The sequence below is a fragment of the Chiloscyllium punctatum genome, chromosome 29 (assembly GCF_047496795.1).
Source record: "Chiloscyllium punctatum isolate Juve2018m chromosome 29, sChiPun1.3, whole genome shotgun sequence".
Taxonomy (NCBI): domain Eukaryota; kingdom Metazoa; phylum Chordata; class Chondrichthyes; order Orectolobiformes; family Hemiscylliidae; genus Chiloscyllium; species Chiloscyllium punctatum.
In genome coordinates, this window is record NC_092767.1 from 70,691,609 (window position 1) to 70,718,235 (window position 26,627).

At 44.7% G+C, this 26,627-nt stretch overlaps 1 protein-coding gene across 1 annotated transcript in view; it reads left to right on the forward strand.

Annotated features, from left to right (window-relative positions):
* rab4b (RAB4B, member RAS oncogene family) overlaps positions 1 to 18,549 on the forward strand; it is a 43,084-nt gene extending 24,535 nt beyond the window's left edge. The window contains exons 5-8 of the mRNA XM_072549360.1: positions 1,900 to 2,054; positions 5,072 to 5,167; positions 6,966 to 7,125; positions 9,055 to 18,549. Of these exons, the coding sequence (XP_072405461.1) occupies positions 1,900 to 2,054; positions 5,072 to 5,167; positions 6,966 to 7,081 (367 nt within the window). The 3' untranslated portion in view covers positions 7,082 to 7,125; positions 9,055 to 18,549. The remainder of the gene's footprint in view (positions 1 to 1,899; positions 2,055 to 5,071; positions 5,168 to 6,965; positions 7,126 to 9,054) is intronic.
* The last annotated feature ends 8,078 nt before the right edge of the window (positions 18,550 to 26,627 follow it).

The window sequence follows — 26,627 nt, forward strand, 5'->3', positions numbered from 1 at the left end:
CTTGGTGCCTTTGCCTTTGGGGCCATTTTCACTGAAATGTCCATTGTTCTTTCAAGAATCAATGGGTAATGGCACAGTGGCACAGTGGTTAGCATTGCTGCCTCGCAGCACCAGAGACCTGGCTTCAATTCCCGCCTCCGGCAACTGTCTGTGTGGAGTTTGCACATTCTGCCCGTGTCTGTGTGGGTCCAAAAATGTGCAGATTAGGTGAATTGGCCGTGCTAAAATTCCCCATAGTTGCCAGTCCCAATATCGTGATCATTCTCTGCGGGAACAAGAAGGACTTGGATGCAGATCGAGAGGTCACGTTCTTGGAGTAAATGTAGGGGAATGGCTCTGGGTGGATTGCTCTTCGGAGGGTCAGTGTGGACTTGTTGGGCCGAAGGGCCTGTTTCCACACTGTAAGTAATCTAAAGTAAGTAATCTAAAGAATTATTCCTGCTCTCTTAGTGCAAAACTGTACCCTGACCCATATCAAACAGCCTCGTCTTCTCTTTGAGACTGGAGAGTATCTGAGTAGTATTTTGCTGCTAGACACCAATTTTAAATCATCTGTTATAATGACTGAGCTCTGTGGCACCACTTTATGCGGTGTTTGTAAAATATGATTTTAGTCTGTCTAAAGTTTCTTCAGATACCTAGTTGAATTCTGTTTCTGACATAGTACATCTAGGTGCTTTACATATTTTTATTTTATTTTAAGAAAAAGCACTGTTCACTCAAACCTGCCAAATACACTGCAGTCCTGCTGTCAGCTATACAATAGTAACATCTCTCGTTCCCTGGACTTGTTCCCATTCTTGACAAAGCTTCATTGTGTATAAAAGGATCGTTTAAATCATTATATACTGAAGCATAATTTGAATAACCAAAACTATGGTAAACATAAAATACTACCATTGCAGTAAAAATGAAATAACTTTTGTCAGGCAGCATCTGTGGAGAGAGGGTTGCAATTTTGATGACTGTTGGCATGAAATGTTCACTGTTTCTTTCTATACATGCTATCTGACCTGAGTGTTTTCAACTTTGTCTATTTCATGATAACTCTTGGAAAATACTTTGTTTCCAATCAAATTAACAAACGTGACCACTCTCAGCTAATATTTATCTTCCTTGCCCATCATTCCCTTTTCTCCCAAATCACCTCCAGACTGTCATATTACTGATTGAACTAGTTTGTTTTCGATTCCATCAGTCAAGTTGTACTAGCTCACTTGTATGACATCTTGAAGGGAATAAAACATTCTAAGATACTTTGAGCTGTAGGTCTGAGGAGCTCCTATTGAGTCTATGCAGACTCCAGTTATGACTTATCTGAAGTCCTGTACATGGTCGTGCTCACCAAGGCATTCTAGGAATATCCTGGCAATAGATGCAGCAAAGAGAGGTTCAGAAGACTTGACTTATTGTGTTCATATAATGAAGGATGAAATGCAGGCTAGGAAACCTCAGACTCATAAACTTTGAGGACTTTCTAGAAATTGTGATGCTAATCAGAGCTGAGAAATGGAGTTGTAGTGTTATGGCTAAATTGAGCCTCAGGTGTAGGGTAAATGGTTGAGAAACTGATTAAAAGCAAAACCCCTCAAACTGTTAGCTTGAGGCATTTCACAGTGAACTGTTTATGGAGCGGCCTTCCAGCTACAGTATTGATGCAACATTGGAAATATTGAAGTTAAGTGCTGTGATGGCAAGACTGTTGGTTTTAGTAGAAAGGTGAACAAAATAGACCAGTTGTTCTGGCATCTGCACTGACCTTTTCTGAACTGGTGAAATTAAACAGTGATTCCACACTTGTAAAGTAGAGGGGGATAAAGACGAGGCTGTTCAGGCACTCGTGTTCTGCTATTCATTGAAAGTAAATGTAACTGGCCTTTGTTTCCTCCTTCTGTGAAGCCGTGAGACCTACAACGCACTCACAAACTGGCTGACAGACGCCCGGACGCTTGCCAGTCCCAATATCGTGATCATTCTCTGCGGGAACAAGAAGGACTTGGATGCAGATCGAGAGGTCACGTTCTTGGAGGCGTCTCGCTTTGCACAAGAAAATGGTAACTATCTACCCGGTCAAGCTGAACACTTTGTTTTTGGTTTTACCCTGCATCAGTCAGGATGGCTTTAATCTGGCTAAGCCAAGACCTGCCATTTGGAGGAACCTGTGACAGAGCTGAAAAGCTTTTGTAAGGATCAAATTTTGTTCTATCCCAGCCCCTGATTTTCATCCTTTCTCACGCAAGAACTCTTTACCCAAAGGACATTCTTCAATGGTTGCAAGCATCACAGTTGAGCTTTATCCTGGCTTCATTCAGTGTCCACAAAGTCACCGTTCCAGCATCAGTCATTAACTACTGATCTGTTGGGGGTTTGTAATCATGATGGGTATTTTATGGCATCTGTTCAAAGCATTTGTTTTTGTCCTGGCTCAGATCAGGAGTAGAACATGGGAGCACTGGAAAATTCCTGATCAGGTGGGGGAGGAAAAATAAATACATGACCAAAGCTGCCATCCCAATAAAGGAACAAAATCTGCACCTTGTCTTTGAGTTTTAAGTTTTGCTAATCTAGGGATATGGATGTTGGTTATGGTAGCTGGGTTAAGAACGGAGATCTAAATATGATGTTGGGTCCATGATCTCCAAATCCTTGGCCATACCAGTCTGGATGCTAGCCACCAATCCCTTTTCTTTTCCTCTGGCCCAGGGACTATTCCCCAACGCACTGCCTGAAAGGGTGATGGAAATAGTGTCTATCAAAAGAGAATTGGGTACGTAAGTGAAGAGTATTGATCCTTGTGAAACCAAAGAGAGAGAGGAGATGTATGTTTCTATGAATTTGATAGTCCAGAACTTGTACCGCGGGCTGAATGGATGACAGTGGAGTCTGCCATTCCAGGCATTCATCTCCTCAGCCCTGTGCAAGCCTGCCACCAGGAGGCACACAGATGAGTAAAAACTAAATCTTTATTGCCCTATGAAGATGCACCTTTCAGTCCCAGAAGTCAAACCGCTATATTCGGTGGAACATTAGCCAGTTTGCATCTGTGTGTGAATTGTTTCTTTGGGAATTTGTTTTAATAGGATGTGAGGATTGCATCCGTTTCCTATCCCTGATTGCCCCTTGTGAACTGTATGACTAACTGGGCAGTTTCTGGATTCCCATGTAGACCAAATGAGTCTGAACAGCTGATGTCCTTCCCCTAATAAACCAGATGGATTTTTATAACAATCGACAGTTTTTATGGTTACCATTACCAAGGCTAATTTTCAATTTCAAATTTATTAACGAAATTTAAAATTCTCCAGCTGCTATGTAAAGATTTAAGACCATGCCCCCCCAGAACATTATTCAAAACTCTGTAGACTTGTTGGAGCGATGCCAGCAGCTTTGAAGGTGACAACCATGTGGAAGCAGGGAAGTGCAGACCCCATTAGTCTGACATCAGTTGTCAGGAAAATGATAGAACCACAACAAAAAGATAAAAATGGTAAGGTTGGCAAGAGTCAGCATGGGATTATGAAACAGAAATCAAGTTTAACAAACTTCTTGGAGTTTTTGGAGGAGAGGTGGCATGGTGGCACAGTGGTTAGCACTGCTGCCTCACAGCACCAGGGTCCCGGGTTCGATTCCAGCCTCGGGCGACTGTCTGTGTGGAGCTTGCACATTCTCCCCGTGTCTGCATGGGTTTCCTCCGGGGGCTCTGGTTTCCTCCCACAGTCCAAAGATGTGTGGATTGGCCATGGGAAATTGCCCATAGTGTTAGGTGCATTAGTCAGAGGGAAATGAGTCTGGGTGGGTTACTCTTCGGAGGGTTGGGCTGAAGGGCCTGTTTCCACACTGTAGGGAACCTAATCTAGCTAGCAAAGTAAATAAACACCTCGAAACAGAGGAATCATAGATCATAGAATCCCCACAGTATGGAAGCAGGCCCTTTGGCCCAACACGTCCACACCCGACCCTCAGAGTATCTCAACTGGACCCATTCACCTATCCTATTACTCTACATTTACCCTGACGAATGACCCTAACCCATAATTTAGCATGGCCAATTTCCTAACCTGTACATCTTTGGATTGTGGGAGGAAACCGGAACACCCGGAGGAAACCCACGCAGACACTGGGAGAATGTGCAAACTCCACACAGTCACTTGAAGGTGGAATTAAACCCAGGTTCCTGGTGCTGTGAGGCAGTAGTGCTAACCACTGAGCCATTGGGTCATCCTGTAACTCTGCAGATTGATTTCTGTTTACCTCTGCGATGAAAGATGTTGATAGTCCATTATTGAATTACTACTGTAAAATGGCTACATTCAGCCTTCTATTGTCTGCACTGGCTTTCTGCATCTTTGAGATGGATACTTTGAATGAGCAGGTGATTTAGGAGGATAGATTAGACAGTCTCTGCTCGTTTCTGCTGTAATTGGGAGAGCTTGATTGGAATGTATAAGATCCAAGGTGGGTCTGGTAAGGATATTTTTTGTTCTTTGACATCTGGAAGAGTGAGGTGGCCTCATTCAAACACCGTTCTAATGTACAAATATCTTACAGGATTTAGCAATGTTGATTTGGGAAGGATCCTTCTCCTGCCTGGGGATGTCTCAAATCAGGGGCACAATCTCGGAATAAGGGACATGTCGTTTGAGAATGGATGAGATTTCTTCACTGGTTGTGCATTTTTGGAATTCTGTGCTGTACAAGGTCTATTATTGAGAATATTCAAGACTGAAATCAATAGATTTCGTCATCTTAAAAACATTAAGGGAAATGGAGATAGAGCGGGAGAATGGTGCTGGGAGATCAGCCATGATCTCTGTGAATGATGAAGTAGACTTGATGGGTTGAATGGCCTCCTCCTGCTCCTGTTTGTGTTCTGATTAGCCTGGGTCTCTGGATTGCTAATCCAATTACATTGTAACCATCACCTCCCCGAATTGAAGGAGTTTTCAGATACATTGGTACCAGCTGCGTGCGCAGAATCTTTGGAGAAAGTGTCAGGGCTGGGTGGAGCGTGGTGTCTGTTTCCTTGCTGTATGACTCTGACTCTCAAGGGTGTTTGTTTTTCCTGATACAGAGCTAATGTTTCTGGAAACCAGTGCGCTGACTGGAGAAAACGTGGAAGAAGCATTTCTGAAGTGTGCTCGGACCATTTTAAATAAAATCGAATCAGGTAAAATAACTTAATGACATTTTTTCTCTTTATTTTAACCTGCTGATAAATCAGTTATCTCTGATTCCACCACCACCCACTCTCTCCTCTTTTGGCTTTGCTGAAGAGCCGTGATGGACCACACTTACTCAAAAGTGGTCGTTCTTTTCTTGTTAGATCAGATGCCAGATGTTGGTATGTTCAATCATGGCAAGCATTGCAGTCAAATGTCACCTGATATCCAGGTATAAATAATCTGGCTGTGGTTCCTGACTAGTAACAATTTATAGTGTGTATAATGTATCTGACTACTGACATTGTCAGTCCTGCTCCCATTAAGTCTGATCCAGATCTTGCATGGTAAAAGATTTCACTTGCTTTTCTCCAGCTGAACCCTTAATAAAAAGAGAGAGGTTCTTAATTTTTGGGGAGACTTCAGACTAGGTCTTCCAGCTGTTAGTGACTTGTTAAAGGTGCAGTTGTACTATCTTGAAACAGTGGTGCAATCCCAGCACATCCTTGCTCTCTAAACACAGTGGCAAAATGGCTCCATGGCACTGTGATTCAGGGTAATTCATGTGAAACGGAGGTTCCACTGATTTCCTGTCTGGCTTACCATCTTCTATCCTCTAAACTTGAGCTCAGCCAAAAATCTGCCCACATCCTAACTTTACTTTGTCCTCTGTGCTTGCTATCCTCCATTGGCAAGCTTAATTTTAAAATTCTCATCCTTGTGATAGTGGATTGAGGCCATTGAGGAATTCTGTGTCTGGGTTTTCTTGCATTCTTGATTCACTTCACTTCCAACCTTTGGTTTCTCTCTTATCCTTCCAGTCTTGAAATAGTTCATAAGATCTATCTTTGTTCAAACCTTTTTTCACCTGTCATAATATTTCCTTCAGTGGCTGAATGTCAGGCATTGTTTGAAAGGCACGATTATGAATTTAAAATAAATAGGCGGTTAGATCTTTCAAAGTTGGGGGGATGAGGATGCGGTATAAACACAAATGCCCTTTAATTGTATTTAATAAACCAGCAAGGTGATGGGACTGTCTTGTTTCTGATGCACCATATTGTTAGGTTATTAAAGGGGTGATGTTTTGGTGAGGTTCAGAGCCTTGGGGGTCTCCTCTCTATTCTTGGTATATTGATGTCATCAGGATTAGTTTACCTGGACGATTACTCCTCCAGATCTGCTGTCCAGCCATTCTGGTTTGCCAACTGTCAGGAAGCATTGGAAATGAGTCAATTATCGTGCTGCTATGCAGTCGTCTTCAGTTCCATAAACCCCTCCTGTCACTGAAAATTGACTGAACCCAACAAGTGACCATTCCTTCGCATGTCACTAAGTAAGAGAACTAACATAGAGGATCACATGTGCATGTAACGTTTGGTCGCATAATCCAGTTCTGCGACCAGTTGGTTTGGAGGAGTCTCTTCTGCCTCAACATTAACTCTGCTTTCTTTCTCCAGGTGCTGCCAGTCCTGCTGAGTTTCTCCAACTTCTATTTCTGTTTGAGGAATGAGAGCACTGCCCCTTTCTAGCCCAGCAACACTGTGACCAGATGCCCAACTACTACATAGTCTGAAAATAACTAACTGCACAGCTAGTGGACCTATTCTATTGCGTGATACATTTAACCCACATGTGTCCAAGTTGAGCTTGTAGTTGTCTATTTCTCTGTTAAAGGCCAGTTACCCCATTCATTTATGCTGGAGTTGATCAGGTTTTTTACACATGTTCTGTGTGGTGAGCACAACAACTCTCTAAAAGAGGAGGAAGAGAAAACCAATCTTTTCTGTTTTTGCAAACCTCCAGGTGAGCTTGACCCTGAGCGCATGGGCTCAGGAATCCAGTATGGTGATGCCTCGTTACGTCAACTGCGGCAGCCTAGAGGTATGCAGACACAAAACAAACAACAGTGCAACTGCTAGGCACAGTGGCAGGGACCTGATCTGCAGAGCTCACAAGAAAGGAGGTGAGTTTACTAAGCACTCAGTAAAGACTTCTCTCAGCATGGGGGATCACAAGAGTGGGACTGGCTACTAGTGAGGTTAAATTGTTAAACAGATTACACACACTAATCTTGAGTACTGAGAGTATAGAAGCCTACGAACTTAAACTGAATTAGCTAAAATGATGTAATGGGACTAGATTAGATTAGATTCCCTACAGTGTGGAAACAGATCCTTCGGCCCAATAAATCCACACTGACCCTCCGAAGAGCAACCGTCCCAGAACTATTCCCCCTACATTTACCCCTAACACTATGGGCAATTTAGCATGGCCAATTCACCTGACCTGCACATCTTTAGACTGTGGGAGGAAACAGGAGCACCCAGAGGAAACCAAAGCAGACACGAGAAGAATGTGCAAACTCCACACAGACAGTTGCTCGAGACAGGAATTGAATCCGGGTCTTGGCGCTGTGAGGCAGGAGTGCTAACCACTGAGCCACCGGGGATGATACAAAGAAACCCACTTCTTTTCAGCAAAAGGCCGTAACCTTAGACTTAAACCATTCGGTGCAGGGGTAATGTAAGAAAGCAAGTCTTCACATTAAAGGATAATGAAAATCTGAACACTGCTTCCCACCACGGTCCCAAATAAAGAAACTGGAGGAGTGGGTCATTTTACAATTGCAAACTGAGATTGATGGGCTTTTGTTACAGAATGATATTAAGGTAGGTGGAAATAACCAATTGCCTAAAGGCAGATCAACCTCTGGCCTTGAATGGTCATCTCTTGTACTTTGGCACTTTGTCAGAAAACTGGATTTAAATCCTGAAATGGTTCATGGGGTGCCATCTTCCAACCCAATCATAGGGGTCATGTGTGAAGTTCCTGTGCCTGCGTCCCCCAACAGCACAAAGTCACTATTGTGGAGCGAATTGTCATTTTTGAGAGCCAGAAGGGAAGGTGGTGTAATTTTGTTATTGAATATGGTGGAGAAATAGTCTATTGCACTGAGCCCACCAACGCAAGTCAGATTGAAATAACAACTGACAGAAATGAAGATTAAATAACAGGTGGCTTGTTCTGAAGTTGAAGCTGAGACACATTTGTGAACATTGTAAAGCGGTTTATTCTGTGTATCCAACCCCACATTGCTACTGACCTGCAAGTGTTTGGGGATAGTGTAGACAGAGCTCTATTCTGTATCTATCCTCATGCTGTTGGGTTTCCTCTGAGTGCCCCAGTTTCCTCCCACAGTCCAAATATATACAGGTTACGTGGATTGGCCATGTTAAATTGCCCCTAGTGTCCAGGTTAGGTGAATTAGCCATAGGAAATGCATGGTTACAGGGATAGGGTAGGGGAGTGTGTCTGAATGGGATACTCTTCAGATGGCCAGTGCAGACTTGATGGGTCAAATTCTCTACTTCCACACTGTAAGGTTCTGTGACTCTATGCTCCTGCCTCTGTCCTGGGAGAGTTTGACGGAGTCAGTATTGCGGGAGATTTATTTACACTTTAATTTTAAAAGAATAGAGGGTACTTTACTCTGAGTATCTAGCCCAGTGCTGTACCTGTCATGGAGTAATGGGGACAGTATAGAGGGAACAGTATTGATGTTGCTAACACCACTCTGGATGTACCTGTACCAAATGGACTGCAGCGGTTCAAGAAGGCAACTCTCCACCTTCTCAAGGCGGATGAGCAGTAAATGCTGGCCCAACCATGTTCTAGGATGTTGTAGTCATATATTAATACATGTTGCCTGTTACATAGTTATGCAAATACATTAATACAGCATGATTAATTATTAAATATGTTAATGAATGTGTGTACATTATTATTTATTTACTACATTTTAGAAGTGTTTCAGAAGCTTGAGAGTTTGAGAAAGGAAGCTTTTCCAGTTTACATGTCAATGCCTCTGACTTCATTTTCTTCTCTTCAATAGTGCTACAACTCGATCAGTTTGATGGAAACTTTAGAACCAGAGGATGAAGCACTGGCCTTGGCTTATTTTTCTGGGGGTTGGTGCCTTGCCTTGAGGTCTAATGATCCAGAGCTCCTACCTGTACAATATAATGTGTGTCATCTGCCTGTTTAGTGAGCTATCCTTACAATTCCAATGTTTTATATAACTGTATTCCTTTCAGTTGACCTTCCTAGCCACGTAACTACACAGGGTGCAAAGAGGAACATATAATTTCTGCTTTATAAAACAAAGTTGAAAGTGCACATGAGATGATGTGAAACAGTGGATCTCTCTTGTTGGGCTTTTTGTTTGTGAAGTGATAGTCAATTCATAGCATATTGGCCGACTCTGTGCAATAGACTGTATTCATCACTGCCACTGAGTACGTTGATTATTCAAAAGTGGCTTTTGTATATAGAATCCATAATTTCCCATATAACATAACCATAATGCTACTGGCTCAATGTAACTTTTAATTTAACTTTCTTAACCAGGTACATGTTCATTTGGTCCCAGTCTGTGTCCAGTGTTGGTCAATACATCCTTTTTGCACTGGACGACTGGTCCATTTGCTCTTATTTGAATCACCAAAGCCTGTTCTGGTTTGTGTTTTAGTTGTCTGCCTCCTAATCTACAATACTCCTTCCCTCACGTCAAGCTATCTTGATTGACTCCTGACATCTCACTTGACTTATATGTAGGAGTAACAGTGTATTTTCTCTGGAGAGTTTTGCAGCCGGTCTCTCGGTATTCCCTTTATTTCTGCCTCACTCCATTACCCTCTCCATGCCTCGTGAGGGAGCTTAGGAGAATACAGAGCTGGAGATACTCCACTCTTCCCCTCAAGCCTGCTTCACAATGCCATTAGATTACAGCTAGCCCATACTGTAGATCTATTTAGTTGCCTTTGCTCCATGTCCCTCCAAACTTCTACGCAACAAAAATCTGATAGTCACTCTTTGGTTTTGATTGACCCAGCATCCACAGCCTTGTGAGGATAGTGTTCCAAATTCCCACCGTTTTTGTTTGGGGATGGGAAAAAGAGTGTTTCCAACTTGGAGGCAGGTGTTCGTGGAGAGGGTTGCAGTTTGAGCAGAGAACTCAGGTGAGGGGCGTGCCCATCTTCACCCCCTCCTGTTGTATTGTCTTCCTTTCCTGACTTTGGTTACAAACGGAAGTTAGAAGTTCAGATCCTGTTGCTGTTCTGGTATCCGGGTGTTAAACCCTACCACCACTCATTTCCTGTCTGGGTCATTGGAGGTGAATCCCTTTCCTATGCCGCCTCATTCCCCCTCATAAAATGCCAGCTGCTCAAATGCTTTGGTAACCCAGTCTGAATATTTAATGCATTTAAAAGGAAGTTACCTTGATACCCTACAGCTAATGCAATGTTTGTAACTCCTTTTACTGTGTTGTTAAACCTTGGAGCGTTAACCAAATGCTCTTAGCCAAGAAAGCAACTGACTGAGTAAATCTTGTTTCATCAAGTTATTGAGTCCAAAGCTGATAGGAAGATTCTGTCCACTGGGACCAAAGCAGCTTCAGGCTGTGCAAAGAGGCAGATTTGGGTCTAGCTTTTGCTTTAAGAGCTGTTGCACCACGTATCATATATCTCTCTCTGTCTGCCCCTCCCCACCCACCCATCCATCCCAACCGGGCAAAGAAATGGCATTGCTGTAAGTTCCTTTCCGACTTCAACGAGAGCCTGATTGTTCCTTGAATAATATTCCTGCTTCCGGATTGAGTAACAGGCTCGTGCTTCAAAGGAAGTTTTGTAATGGTTGTTACTTTGATGCAATGGTCATGTTGCATTAGCCTGTGATGTATCAATCCAAATAGTCTCCCAAATACCCCCGCCCAGGAAAACAACACCCTCCATCATTGAGATTTCATTTATCAGACCATTTCTCTCAAGACTCTACCACAGTAACAACATAGCCTGCATGAGACAGCAGTGAACAGCAGGCTGGAGCTACAAATACATCTGCACTCCCAATTAGTAGATTCATGAGCTATTCATCAGGCAGAACCAAGGACCTATCAACTCTTGTCTGAACAGTTGGTCTGTACTGTGAGTTGGCGTTCCTGCACCTGATCACTATGCGCTGTGTCCTCAGTTTGCAAACAGCAGGATTGAACTTGACTGTGGTAGTAATTCCCTCCGCCTCAACCCAAGGTCACCTTTGAGATTGGGGATATAGGTACTGACTACTTTCTGCCTGTATTGTTTGCACATTCACTGATTGATGTTTTGCAAATGTCCTTCCCGTTCTTTCCAAGGTCACCTTTAACTTAATGTCCTCGTTTGTTTCTGACCCTTGGTCATAGAGCAGTTATACTCCTTCCCAGGTAGGGAACATCTACAATTGAACTATTGTGTGATGCTTCTTTATTATGGTCTTGCCCTATCATTTATCTGTCCCTAATGCTTTCCCCAGTAGAGTAATACATCAAGTGCTGGACCTTGGTCAGGATATCAGGTTTGAGCTAATGAGTTGAAATTCGAGAGGTTTGTCAATAAGTATACCAAAGTTCTACAGAACTGTGCTGCTCCCCGATGTGTAACATCCTGTATGACTTTATTCCATACAGTACTGTTTTACAACTTTACAAAAAAATTCCCATCTAATCCCACCATGTGGAGCTGCCCTCGGCTCGACTTGATCTGACTTGAGTTCTCACTAGCTGCAGCACGCTCCACTCGTAACCCGATGCAGTTGAGATTAGTTTCCTAGATTACAACAGGCTCGGCCTGAGCCAGATTCGAACCAAAGTCAACTCATTGAAAAGGAACTTGAGCTTGACTCTGAACTCACCTCGTCGTGTTTGCTATGCTCAAACGTTCTGATGATTAAAACCCAGCTATGTTTCCTACAGTGATGGAGGTGAATAAAGAAGGTTTTATAAATATATACAGGAGAGAAACATTGCCTGTTGTAAAACTCTGGGCTTGTGTTTGTTGCGTTATTGTAATTGCCCTTCGTGAAGAACATGTTGGTTTGCCATACTCGTGTGTGTGTAAAGAAAAGTTGATACTTGGAGTTGAAGCCAGTTGCAGCATACTGGAGGAGTAATGTGTGAATGACTGGTGAGGACATTATTGTACAATGAACCTGTTTCTCCACACACACGTGCGCACTTTAATATGTAGTGGTTTATTCGAAGTACGATTGCTGTAAAACAGAATACTGTTTCCTCAGTTAAACTGCCCAACTTAAACTTAATTCAGTTGGTCTTGGCCTACAGTGTGGATCCGTTCCAAGCAAATCTCTGCAACTGGCATTGGCAGTTATTGTGGTCAAATAAGGAAACCCTTGTGTTAATGTTGGATCGAGATATTCCAGAGTTAAACCCCCTATTGGCAAAGTACAAATGAGGCAAATGTGAGATGATTTCAGAATGCTAAAAACACACCAGGGGTTAGGATAATGATTAAACCGCAGTTCCATGCTTCTGGTTTATGAAATCGCTTGACCCTCTAGTATGTTACAGAATTGGTTCACACAGGCCATATTTGATGGCGCGACCCTACGAGGTGCCCAGCTCTGTCGAGGCATGGCAAGCCAGCTGGCGCTGCTGAGGTTCATCAGATGACCTTCCTCTGTGCCCTTTGGCCTGCTTCTCCATCTGAACTTTGACCTTCAGTGATGGAGGCACCAGCTGGTGATGGTTGAGCAAGATTCCCTGTCACTCCACCTGCTTCCCCTTTACAAAGAGCGCAGGAATTCTGTGCCAGCTTCCCTTGGAGAAAGGGCCCTTATTTGTGTGAATGGCATTGCCATTGCCTTGTTTTCTGTAATTGTGCAAACATATTTTGCTCTGAAGTAACAGGTTTCCAGTAAGAACAATTGAAAGCATGTGTTTGCCAAGTAGGAATAGCAAGCGTGACCCTCACTGGATATTGCGCTCTGCCCAGAATTGGGTATTGGGCTATGCTCTGGGTTGCTGGCCATCACCAGAAAGCTGGCACCACTACTGTAGAAGCTGGTACAACTGGATGCTTGGCATTTCTTTCAGCTCTGTAGGCTTTCAGTTTTCTGGGGTATGATCCCAAAGCTGTGGAATAGCTGCACTTGTTCTGTTGCAATAATTTGAGGAGGCTTTCTCAAACATCTGAGTCTGTTGGCCTTCCTGCAGCAGCCAGCAGTAATGTTTTGTCATTCCACCACTTTGATGTGCAGAACCAAGTTAGCAACTCTCTCTCCTGGACTCTATTCCCTGTCACAGCTGTGTGTGCAGGCAGGTCTTAGCCTGCTGGTCAGTGGATAAATGGCTCACTGCCCTATTTTAAACCCACGGGTGGAACTTAACACACAATGTTTTCCTTGTGTTTTCATGAGCCCATTTAAATTTAATGCTGGCTCCCTTTTACCATTAACCATGAGCCTTCCCCCAACCCTTTATAAGTGGCATTTTTTAAAATCCACCATAACCAAAGAGAAGCTGCCAGTTCTTTACCTTTCCCCTGTTACCTGACGTTTCTGTGCACTTGCTTCTCTTGAATAAAAATGCAGCCGATCACTCCTCCTATGTCCCTCACTCATGGGGTTGGATGATGCACAGGAATGGGATCAAAATGGAATCTTTGGATAACTAGTAGCAACAACAGTTTCCTTTAACGTAAAAAAAATCTTGCTTGTGTTTACCCCTCCCTCTCTCTTCAGTCATCAGACTGTGATGCTCAGCTTTGAAACAGACCTTTTAGGTTTTCTTACACTTGGAATTGTATCTAACAAATGTATAACATGAGTGGCCCTTCATTTTTAAAATCTATTGCGTTTTATTTCCCTTTTTCCGAATACCAGGTACTGTTCTCCCCCAGTTTTGCCTGATTTAGTCAGTAATGTTCGAATATCATTGATATACTCCTGTTACACGGCCTTGCCAGGATCCCCCATGTCGTTTCTTCATGCGCCTTCTGGTTGCATCCACTGTCCAGTCATTTTAACACTTATCAGAAGTCATTTTCTCCCACCCTCACTCCAACCACCAAACCGATTAATGCTGGTTCAAAGCCTGTGTACTGGCCCATCCACTGGACTGACTGATCTTTGCACTGCGTCTGTAGCGTGTCACTGGAATACTCATCTTGTTGAGGGTCAGAGCCCCTAGCAAACTATCAGGAAACTTTTAAAGCTTTGCACTTAGGACTAAACATTTGAACCAGCGAGAATGTCTTGCAGTGGGTGTGTTTGGGTGAAGGCCTGCTAAATCCAACCCTCCACTCCAGATGTGTGGGTCATGTGGTCAGCTGGAAGGCTGTGTCTCAGTTTTGTGGTGTGCCCTGGGGAGAGAGGATTTGTTGCTGGGGTGGAAAGATGGGGGGAGTGAGGCTCTATGCTGGAGAGCTGCAAAGTGCTATATTTCTTACAATAGTCTCTATAACTGGGAAAGGGAGAGTGCAGGAGAGAAATGTACCCATTTGCGTGGTGAGCAGTCTTGCCCCAGGCCACACCACTAACTTTCTTCCTAAAGTTGCACAGTATTGTCTGTAAGCTGTCATTATTTTGTTTTGTTGGTGAGTTTGGGTGCGTGCTGATTTCCCCATTGCCCTGCAGGTGTTAGAGTAGTTGTGTCAAACCATTGCACAATGCAGAAACCTAGGTTACACCGGGAAGTGCAGTTGGCCTGACCAACATAACTGTCAGTTCTCCTAACCTAAGTTCTGCATGTGCTTCTTTCTGAAGTCTTTGTGCCCCTTTAATTGTAGTTATGTTCCACTTATTAGTCACATGGTTTGTTTGATGGCTGAGACTGAGTGAGCGTGTTTCCCCTATAATTTTGTTGATAAGACAGTGTAGATGTGATCTCCCATCGAAGTTATCGACAGTCACTCAGGGCAGGGGTGTTGACTCTGGCACTAAGCGTGGTGATGCTGGTTTGCTTTATTCCCAATCCTTTTTTCAAAAACAAAGTAACTGTATGGCGCCGCAGTGAGAGAGCAGCCAGCTCTCCGTGGTCACACACGAGTGATAGCGTTGCTGTGACAGCCAAACACCTTTCAGCCTTTGGTCCAGAATTACGGTGAGTATGGGGCAGAGGATATTGCTGGGGTATCTCAAAACTGTGTTCATTTCCTGTTTGAGCATTGGAAGGAAATCTATCACAGCCACACCCAGAGGAGAGCTGCCACTGATTGCTCAGATGATTTGCCACCCCAGTGCCCCCTCCTGTGTTATATCGGTCTTTACTTACATGAAAGCCTAAAACTGGATCCTTAAATCCATTATGAAGCATAAATCTCTCGAGTAGCAAACAGCACCTACTCTCTTTAGTTGTACTCGTGCTGCATTCCCCATGAATTATTTTATTTTTTAAAATGATATGAATGAGGCAATTTTTGCAGTTGTCTTAATGGCCAGTATGTATATTTGAAGCCCAATTTTGCTCTGTAAATAGGTCAGGTTTTTGACTCTGCCTCCTGTGTTTTATGCTGCTTTTTTTTGGTCAATGTTATTTATTTCTGTGTATGTTTTTGGTTGTTCTGTGATTTATAAACAGCTCCTCGAGTGCGTGTGTGTTCATTTTGAAGGAAGAGGTGTTAAATCCAGGCTACCTGAGCTCCAAGTCGAGCTGGGTATCAGAGCACTTAAGGCTTTCATTTTGCTGACCTCACTGCTGCCACTCCAATTAATTCACGGGTGGGTGCTGTAAATCCGCTGCGTTGTGCAGTTCTCGTCGGCTGTTTCTCGTTGCACCGTCCTTCCGGTAGACCCACTCCTCCTCCTCCTTGTCGAGGTCGGAGGTCTTGGTGACAGTAGCTTACCCTTTCTGTCCAACCCTGCAGCCTACGTAATTCATTCCTGACACAGCTGCTCAAATGAATGAGCATCAGTGAAAGACCCTGACACTTCCTTTAACCCAGGACCACTCAAAGTAAATGGGGAGGGGGAGCAGTTTATGGTGGAGGGGATGGGGTCACGAGTTCTCAAAGCCAACCATGACCACCCAAACAGGCCCATGTGGTCACACTCATGCCTTGGGCATTCACTTCTCTATTCTTTGTGAATTTTGCGGAGTCCTGAGCTATCATTGCATCCTAACTCCCATAGCAACAACCCTTTGCCTGTATCCCTCTATTACGTGTTCCCTGATGCTGAGCTCGCTCACCCGTTGCCTCCTTGGTAGCGCAAGTTTGGTTTGGTGGGGTGGCTGGTTGTGATATTAGAGTGCAATGTGTGATGGGAGAGGAGAGAGATTAGTCACAAAGCAGCAAGTGAAAGGACTTTGTTTAGCCCAACAAGGCTAGCTTCTCGTGTATGCCCAAATAGAGGAGCTTTTAATGTCAGTCACTCACCGAGACCAGATCTTCCATATTTCCAGCTGCTGTGGCACAGTGCAGCTGAGAGAGATGGAGGAAAGGTAAGTTGCTTCTCTTTCTCCCCCAGTCACCATTGATCGGTGAGCAACGGATTGTGTAAATAGAGCTTTTTGTGTGTCCCATTCTCCCCAGTGCCACCTTTTGATCACTGTCTTCACTGGAGAGGGTGGAGAAATGACTGTGTAATCTTGTGGGATGTCATCGGGAGTCTGGCCCTGGATGGAACAGGAGCAACGTTGCTCATTGACCACGCTAGAGTATGCAGTTTGGATAAGGGTACTTCCTGAGAATGCTGTAGTCGAGTTATCCAAAGGCACATGTTGCATCTGTATCTGCAATTCGTGCCTCCCCACCCCTAACCAACTCCTCGGAGAGCTGGATTTCTGTTCACCATCCCCAACCCCTCAGGACAACTCCATGTCCTGGGTTTCACTTCCTCTTCAATTTAAAGACCTCGTGATGTACCTCTGCATCCTGGGCTTTGATTCTTGTGGCACAGGACTGACCGATGGGTCCCATGGCTCCAGTATTCTCAGCTGTCCTAAATTGCCTGTGTTTGAAGTTTTTGGCTTTCTCTTTAAAGCGCCCATTTGCAGTTTGCCAGTGTGGAGTGCGACATGGGGAACACAAAAGGCTTGAGTGTCAGTATCTCCTCCCTATATAACATCCAGAGCATCAGTGTTCCACTGCTCCTCTTGCTCTGTTTGTGTTAAACTCCGTCAAGGAGAGGACCCAACTGTCCTGCGCTGTTGAGGTATGCCAGGGAGGGCATACGCTGGGATGTTGTTTTCCCCGGTGCCCATCAAACCATATCCAAGGACCGTGTTCCAGTACTGTTCAGGGAATGCAGAATAGAAACCTGTGTCTGTTTGTTTCACCACTCCCCTTTCTGTCGTGGGAGCTGCATGACTTGAGGATGTTTTCTGTGCCCTTTGCATTCCTGTTGAGGTGTAGGCCTGTTTTTATTTGGTATTTGGCCTTGCATGTGTGTCCAAGTAGGTGAGATTAGACTTCGTGTTGGGAAAGGTTCCTCTGGTGACACATGAGACTCAGCATCTTCCCTTCTCCCCCCACCCCCCACCCCCTCCCCAGAGGGCAGTGTTTGTTAAAATCAATCTAGCAATTCGTGCAGGTCTCCGTTCTGGGTATCCAAAGGCAGCTGCTGAGCTCAGAAAGATGCCTCATGCAGTCAGTTACTCCTGGAGACTGGAGTCATGCTCTTCCCTTCTGTTTGTGTTCATCACCGTCACTGGCTGAGGGATAAAGACCTGATGCTGACACATGCCTCAGCCCCCCACCAATGATGCTCCTCGAATATGTGTACCTGCATCTTAAAACTCCCTCTCCCCTCTCCCCAAGCAAACTGTCTCATATCCCACCCCTGTGTGTGCAAACCTTCCTATAGTCTAAAACTAGCTGTACAGGAAATACTGAAACTGATTCATTCATTGGCCAGAGGATGATCTGCACTCCTGGGGGTTAGTTGGGAACTTGGGGTGGGGGGGGGTTCCCAACTCTGGTTGAGTGATCAATCGCCAGTTCAATCCTGGGTGAATAAGACAAACTATCTGGTGTCTGTGGCCCCGGCCTGTGGTGGGGGTGTCAGGGAAACTAATCGCCACCAAGTTACACACATTGGCCAGCAGCCTCCCAACATCCCTCTGAAATTCAGCCACGCCAGTTACTTTGAAGATGCTTTGATTATTTGAGCACATGTACTTAAAAGAGACATCCCTTACTTAGTTTACACCAAATCTTTTCCTTGCCATCATTGTAATAAAATGTGGGGGTGGCGGCGTTCTGGAAACTTCCACTGCAATCACAGGTGGCTCAACTGTGCATCTCAATATGAGTCTGGATGACTAACAGTGGAAGCAAAATGCAGTAACCTCTTGGGGGTACCATGGCCTTCAGCATAAATAACCTGATGTGTACAGAGACTGCGCTGTAAAATCTAATGAATAGCACTACTGTGATTCGGGGAAAAGAGTGAATCTGCAATAATTCCTTGTGTTAAATTGTTTTTGGATTTATTTTTGCTTATACATACATTCATACATAAATTGCAAATTGTTTTTTTTAACAGCACGTTGCCTCAGATGTACCAGATTCCTGTAACAAAGTCATTGATTTAATTAAAACATATCAACGAATACCTTGTGCTGTGTCCTCGCTCTGGTCTTTTTGAGCATGCAGGCAGATAACAAACTGGGTAGAATCTTAGAATCTCTACGGTGTGAACGAGACACAACTTGGCCCACATATAGCACTTGTGCATGTTCTGGTTCCCAGATTGGTTTTCATGACCAACTTGTAGCTACTTCCTACCAGGCTACCTGCTGTTTTCACAGCTTGTTGCTCTGTCTTGCAACATTCCTCGCTCTTTCGCTCACACACACAGTTGCTCTCTCACACTGAGGTCCACCCATAGGGTAGGGCAGATGGGCAACTGACCCTTTTGTGGGATGTGGGAAAGGAACCTTTCAGTACATTTGAGGAGCACTGAATGACCTTGCATTCCTGGCTTGGGTTGAGGTGACAAAAGTGCCATCCTGGCAAAGGAATCTTGTGGGATTCTAGCCCACCAATCCCTGAGGATTGCTTTGGGATTGTGGACATACTAAACAAATCTGGAACATGGAATCCCTACCCTGGAGAAAGAGTTTGGGTTTGTTTTATCCCCCCTCGGGTGACCGGCCGTCAGGAGTTTGAATATTCTCCCCGCGGTCTGTGTGGATTTCCTCCGGCTGCTCCAGTTTCCTCCCACAATCCAAAGATGAGCAGGTTGGGGTGGATTGGCCGTGTGGTGTCCAGGGGTGTGTCGGTGAGCCATGGGAAGTGTAAGATTATAGGGTGGGGGAGTCTGGATGGGATACTCCTCAGGAGCTCGATGCAGACTCGATGGGTCGAATGGCCTGCTTCCACACTCAGGATTTCATGATTCATGCTCACCTCAGTCTCACCAAACTGTTGGCATTTCTCTGCGTCGTAAACCTGCTAGCCAATCAACTGAGTCAACAACTTGGCAGGAAGAACTAGCGTAGGCCATTTGCACACAAGCACACTATTCTACAGGGTGCAGGGAAAGGCAGACAGAGGGGTACGGAAATCACTGAAGGTGTCAGGGCCCATGGAGAGAATGGCATCTGAGAGCCTGGGTTTTATAAACTGAGAAAGGAAGTAATAATGAGCAGCTACAAGACGTTGGTTGGGCCTTAAATGGAGTGCTGTGCCCAATTCTGGCGCGCTCTTTTTGGAAGAGGTGAACATTTAAGAAGCGCAGGAAAAGATTGAATGATTCAATGGATTTGTAACTTCAGTTGTGCAGAAACTGAGAAAGCAGGGACTGTAAACTGGAGAAGAGGATAAAGATATTGAGTCACGAGGCTTCTGAACAAGACTCGCCATATTTTGAAGAATGTGGAGGCATTGGAAAAGGTGCAGAGGAGATTTACCAGAATGTTGCCTGGTCTGGAGGGAAGGTCTTATAAGGAAAGGCTGAGGGACTTGGGTCTGTTCTTATTGGTGAGAAGGCGGCAAAGGGGGGATTTAATAGAGACATACAAGATGATCAGAGGATTAGGTAGGGGAGACAGTGAAAGTCTTTTTCCTAGGATGATGACATCAGCTTGTATGAAGGGGCGTAACTACAAATTGAGGAGTGATAGATTTAAGACAGCTGTCAGAGGCAGGTTCTTTACTCAGAGTGGTAAGGGCGTGGAGTGCCCTACCTGCCAATGTAGTTAACTCAGCCACTTTTTGGAGATTTAAACAATCCTTGGATAAGCACATGGATAATGATGGGGTAGTGTAGGGGGACGAGCTGAGAATAGTTCACAGGTTGGGGAAATAGCAAGGCCTGAAGGGCCTGTTCTGCACTGTATTGTTCTATGAAACAGAAATGGTGGAAGGGTCAAGAAACAGGATGAGGATTTAAACTGATGGCAAAAGAACCAGAGGCCATCTGAAAAACATTTTAACACTTTTCAATCTAGAATGTGCAGCCTCTGAGTGAAGGCAGATCAGATGGTGACTTATACAAGGAAATTGGATGAGGGCAAAACAAACCATAGAGAATAAGAGGAAATAGTTTATAATTTGTATTAAGCTGGTACAGGCTCAATGGGTCAAATAGTCTTTGTGCAGTAACTATCCAAGATCTGGTCATTATTGTTTTGCTGTGTGCAAATTGCTGCTTTTCTGACATCATTACATTAAATATTCCTGACGTGTAGTCAATGAGCTGCAGAGCGATACAGGCCTTTCTGCAGTGGTGAAGGGTGCTATGGAAATGTAAATTGAGTTGCCCCCTTGATCATGACCCCACCTCCCATCATCAAATGATCATCTCCTAGCCCAAGAACAACCTCATCACCTCATGGGATATCCCACCCACAGCTTCCAACCTATAGTCCAGGAACCCTGCACAGCCTGGTTCTACCTCCTACCCAATATTCACAAACCTGACCGACCCATTGTCTCAGCCTGCTCCTGCTCCACCAAACTCCTCTCCATATACCTTGATGCTCTCCTATCCCCCGGTCCAGGAGCTTCCCCACCCATGTTCAGGACATTACTCACTCCCTCCACCTCCTCCATGACTTTCGTTTCCCTGCCCCCAAAGTCTCATCTTCACCATGGACATCCAGTCCCTGTACACATCTATCTGCCATGACAATGGCCTCCAAGACATCCGTTTCTTCCTCTCCCTTCGACCTCACCATTCCACTGATACACTCATTCAATTGGTTGAACTGGTCCTCACCCTCAATAATCTCTCCTTGAAATCCTCCCACTTCCTCCAGCCCAAAGAGGTAGCCATGGGCCCCAGCTATGCCTGCCTCTTCGTCGGGTATGTGCAACAGATCATCTTCTGCAGCTACACTGGCACCACTCCCCATCTTTTCCCCTCCACTACATCCATGACTGTATCAGCTCCAACTCGTGCTCCCACGAGGAGGTTGAGCAGTTCATCAACTTCACTAACATGTTCTGCCCTGAACTTAAGTTCACCTGGACCATCTCGGACACCTCCCTCCCCTTCCTGGACCTCTCCATATCCATTAAGGGTGACTGACTCAATACGGACATCTACTACAAGTCCACCAACTCCCACAGCTACCTGGACTACATCTCTGCCTCCTGTAAAAACACTATCTCGTATTCCCAATTCCTCTGCCTCTGCCACATCTGTTCCCAAGAGGACCAATTCCACCACAGCACACACCAGATGGTGGCCTCCCTCAAAGCTTGGAATTTCCCCTCCCACATGGTCGATGATGCCCTCCACTTCCCGCACTCCTGCCCTCGAGCCCCACACTTCCAACCGCAGCAAGGACAGAATCCCCCAGTCCTCACCTTGCACCCCACAACCTCTGAAGACATCGCATCATCCTCCGCCATTTCCACCACCTACAAATAGACCCCACCACCACAGATATATCTCTCTCCCCACCCCTATTTGGGTTCCATAAAGACCATTCCCTCTGCGACTCCCTTGTTAGCCCCCCACCAACCTACCCTCCCCTACTGGCACTTCCCCTACCAGCGCAAGAATTGCAAAACCTGCGCCCACACGTCCCCCTCACCTCCATCCAAGGCCCCAAAGGGGCCTTCCACATCTGTCAGAGATTTACGTGCAGACCGATATCCTTGCTAAATGGAGATTTTAAAATCCTTTCTAAAACGTTAGCATTGAGACTCGAAAGGGTACTGCCATATATCATAAAGGAGGATCAGACAGGGTTTATTAAGGGCCGTAGATCATCCAATAATATTAGAAGGGTTTTGAATATGATTCAAGCCTGTCATCAGGGAAAGATACCAGGAGTAGTAGTTTCATTAGACGCGGAAAAGGCATTTGATAGGGTTGAATGGTTATATTTGTTTTACACATTGGAAAGGTTTGGTGTTGGAAAGGTGTTTACCAAATGGGTCTCAACATTGTATAGTGATCCCAAAGCAGTTGTGGTTACCAATGGATTAGGCTCGGATAGCTTCAGTTGTGGGTAGGGGCTGCCGTCAGGGATGTCCTCTCTCGCCATTGTTATTTACGCTAATAATTGAGCCACTAGCAGAAGCTATACCAGCTGATCCTAATATAACGGCCCCGAGGATTGGTACAGGTAAACATAAAATTACCCTTTATGCAGATGATGTTCTTCTATTCCTCAGTAATCCTCTGATGTCCGTACCTCGCCTAATCCAAGTTATTAATACATTTAGTGCATTCTCAGGCTATAAAATTAATTTCTCAAAATCGGAGGCTATGCCAATAGGTGGCCTTGCTATGACACCCCACTTAGTGGATGGATGCTATTTTCCCTTTCGTTGGTCCCTGGAGGGTTTCTTATATTTAGGCATTTTTATTACCCCAGTATTTGGTCAGTGATACAAGGCTAACTTTGTGCATTTACTGGAAAGGATAAGGCAGGACCTCCAGCGATGGGGAGACCTTCCAATTTCCTGGCTGGGTAGAATAGCACTAATTAAAATGAATGTCCTGCCCCGTCTCCTATACCCTATGAGAATGTTTCCGGTGATGCTGCCGAGGCTGGCACTACGTAAATTATATGGCTGGTTGGGTTCCTTTATCTGGAATCATAGACGGCCCCTCATTAAGCTGAAGAAGCTACAGCTTCCACAGGCAAGGGGAGGATTGGACTTCCCAGATTTTAGAAAATATCAGTTAAGTTCCTTATTAAGTTACATAGCTGATTGGGTCTTGTTTGATCCACAATCAATCTGGCTGGACATCGAGGCTTCTCAAGTAAAATGCCCACTTATTAACCTTTTATTTTCAGACAAGAGGAAAATCATTGCTGTAAAAACCCTATAATACTAAACACAATTAAGGCTTGGAATATAATGCGGCAAAATAAGGGCAACTCACATAAAACATCCCCCTATGCGCCAATAGTGGGAGAATGGGGATTCCAACCGGGGTTTACAGACACCACTTTTAAACTCTGGAGATCCAGGGGTATCTCATGTCTAGGGGACCTATTTAAAGATGGGGTCTTGATGTCTTTTGAACAGCTGCGTCAGAAATTCGGATTACCTAATAGAGACCTCGAACGATACTTCCAAATTCGAGACTATATACAGAAGAAGACTACGTTATTAGATAGTCTTTATAAATCAGATAGAGAATGTAGAGTACTATGACCAACGGGGGTATCCTGCGTCAGTACCATTTATCATTTACTACATGATGAAGTATCGGGAGATATGGACAATCTGCTTAAAGCATGGGATCAGGAATTGGAACTAGAAATCTCTATAGAAACGTGGAATGACATTTGGGGAAACGCCAGAAGAATCACCATCTGTAACAGAACTCAGGCTATCCAGCTGAAGATACTTTTCTATTCTCTCTTTCTGTGCAAGGAAAAATATTTTGGTGAACTGGGTGGCTGAGGGCCCCCCCCGGACTTTCAAATTGGCACAGATTAATTATGGAATGTATTCCCCTTGACTTCCTTACAAATATGGTGCACCGAAAGACCGAATTATTTTATAAAATATGGCTGCCCTTCTTGAATTATATGAATACAGATATTTCGGCTATCCTAACAAGGGCTTTTATTTAATTGAGATTACAAACCTGGCTGGTCCGGGGCCCCTTGGAAGAGGAATCCCGCACGAATACGGGTTTTGTTACATTTGATGTTAACACATTCCGAGCATGTATCTCACTACCCAATTTTTATGTTATCCACTTTTTTTTTCTTTCTCTTATTTGAATAATGTAAGAGACTTAAATATACGCTCTGGTTAGTTGTAGGTTAGATTAGTAGTTAGTTGAGTTTTGTTTATTTTTCTCGGTATTTTTCTTTTGTTAAATTTTGGTTATTATATATTTAAGATTTAATTGTATATCAATGTTTGTACTTGAGAGTTTTGTTTATTTTTGTAAACTTGTAAAAATGTCAAATTTCTAATAAAAATATCTATTAAAAATAAAGAGATTTACCTGCATTTCCACACACTTCATCTCCTGTATCTGTTGCTCCCAGTGTGGTCTCCTTTACATTGCAGAACCCTTCAGAAGACATCTCTGGGACACACGCATGAAACAACCTCACCACTCCGTGGCCGAACACTTTAACTCCCCCTTCCACTCCGCCAAGGACATGCAGGTCCTGGGCCTCCTCCATCACCACTCCCTAACCACTCGACGCCTCGAGGAAGAATGCCTCATCTTCTGCCTTCAGACCCTCCAACCACATGGGATCACTGTGGATTGCATCAGTTTCCTCATTTCCCCTCCCCCCACGTTATCCCAGATCCAACTTGGCACTGCCCTTATGGCATGTCCATGTTCCATCCCACCTATCCAGTCCTCCCTCTGACCTATCACCTTCCCCCACCTTCATTCACCTATCATATTCCCAGCTACCTTCCCCCGAGCCCCATCCCCCCACCCCCACCCATTTATTTCTCAGGCCCCCTTCTTCCTGATGAGGATCTTATGCTCGAAACATTGACACCCCTGCTCCTCGGATGCTGCCTGACCGGCTGTGCTTTTCCAGCACCATATTCTTTGACTTCCGACCTATTTGACCGAGTACACTTGGGTAGTATACAAGAAAAAAAAACTATGGATGCTGGGAATCGGAAACAAACACAGAAACCACTGGGAAAACTCAGCAGATCTGGCTGCATACATGGAGAGAAAGTAGAGTTAGGGAGGATAATAAATGTTGCATTTTCGTTCTGTCATTTTGTATTTCTTACTGGCTCCTTGGGGTGGCATGGTGGCTCAGTGGTTAGCACTGCTGCCTCATAGTGCCAGGGCCTTGGGTTCGATTCCTGCCTTGGGTGATTGTCTGTGTGGAGTTTACACATTTTCCCTGTGTCTGGGTGGGTTTCATCCAGGTGTTCCGGTTTCCTCCCAAAGATGTGCAGTTCAAGTGAACTGGCCGTGCTAAGTTGTCCGTAGTGATAGGTACATTAGTCAGGATAAATATAGGTTAGGGGAATGGGTCTGGGTGGTTGCTCTTCAGAGGGTTGGTGTGGATTTGTTGGGCCGAAGGGCCTGTTTCCATACTGTAGAGAATATAGTCTAATCAATGGTTGCTAATTTTGGTTTTGGAAATCACCTCACTTGATCGAATCCTCCCCTGAATTTCTCCCCTCTGTCACTGATAAGCTGCACTGGGACATAGCCCTGTGCCCAATGCAAATAGACTCAGCAGCAAGGCGTGCCTGGTCAATTAGCTTCTTGACACTCTGCTCAAGTACAAGGAATGGCCAGAGAGAGGTGGGCGCCGCAGGGAGTGGAGTATATTATTCACCCCTCCAACTCTATTTTGATTTAACCCCTGCCCTCCCCTTCACCGTTTGATCACGCAGCATTGCCCTTTGATGTGAAGGGCTCTGCTTGTCACTGGCCACTCGGGTGTTTCCTCTCTTCCTGGTGGTGGAATATAAATAAAGATTTACACACGTGTTGTCTTTCACTGTGTCCAACACCTGCACACACATGACATGGCTGCTGGGGAAAAATAAGCCCTACTGCTGTCAGGCGGTAGTGTGGGGGAGAATTGGAAAAAAAAAGTGTCAAACATCCTGTTAAAAAAAAACAAGGAATGGCCACTCATTACGGATGGTTGCTACATCTTGTCCCAAGGCTGCCTGCAGGACAAGCGAAGGAATGGGAGTTTGGAATAGGGATGGGGGTTAACTTAGTAACAGCTGATAACTTGATTTAAGAGAGCTATTCAAGGGACTGGTTTGAATCCCCTTAGTGGAATTTTCCTGGAAATTTTCTTTTTTTCTAAATTTCTTCTCTGCGTGCAACTTTCCAGGAGGTTGCACACACAACTACAGCATGGAAGCAGGCCATTCGGCCCAACTCGTCCTTGCCAACATTAATACTCCACACCAGCCTTCTATCCTGTTCCACCTCACCCTATCCTCTTGCCCTCAATTCCTTGTGGAGCTTGCCATATGTGGCTGAGATCTATATAAAGGGCTGAATTTAGGAGAGGTGATGGCCTAGTGGTATTGTTGCTAGAGTTTTATTCCAAAAACTAATGTTCTGGGGTGCCAGGTTCGAATCCCACCACGGCATTTAAATTCAATAAAAAATATCTGGAATTATTAATCATTAATCCATTGTCAATTGTTGGAAAAACCCATCTGGATCACCTCTATCTTCAGGGAAGGAAATCTGCTGTCCTCACCTGGTCTGACCTGCAAGTGACTCCAGACCCATAGCAATGGG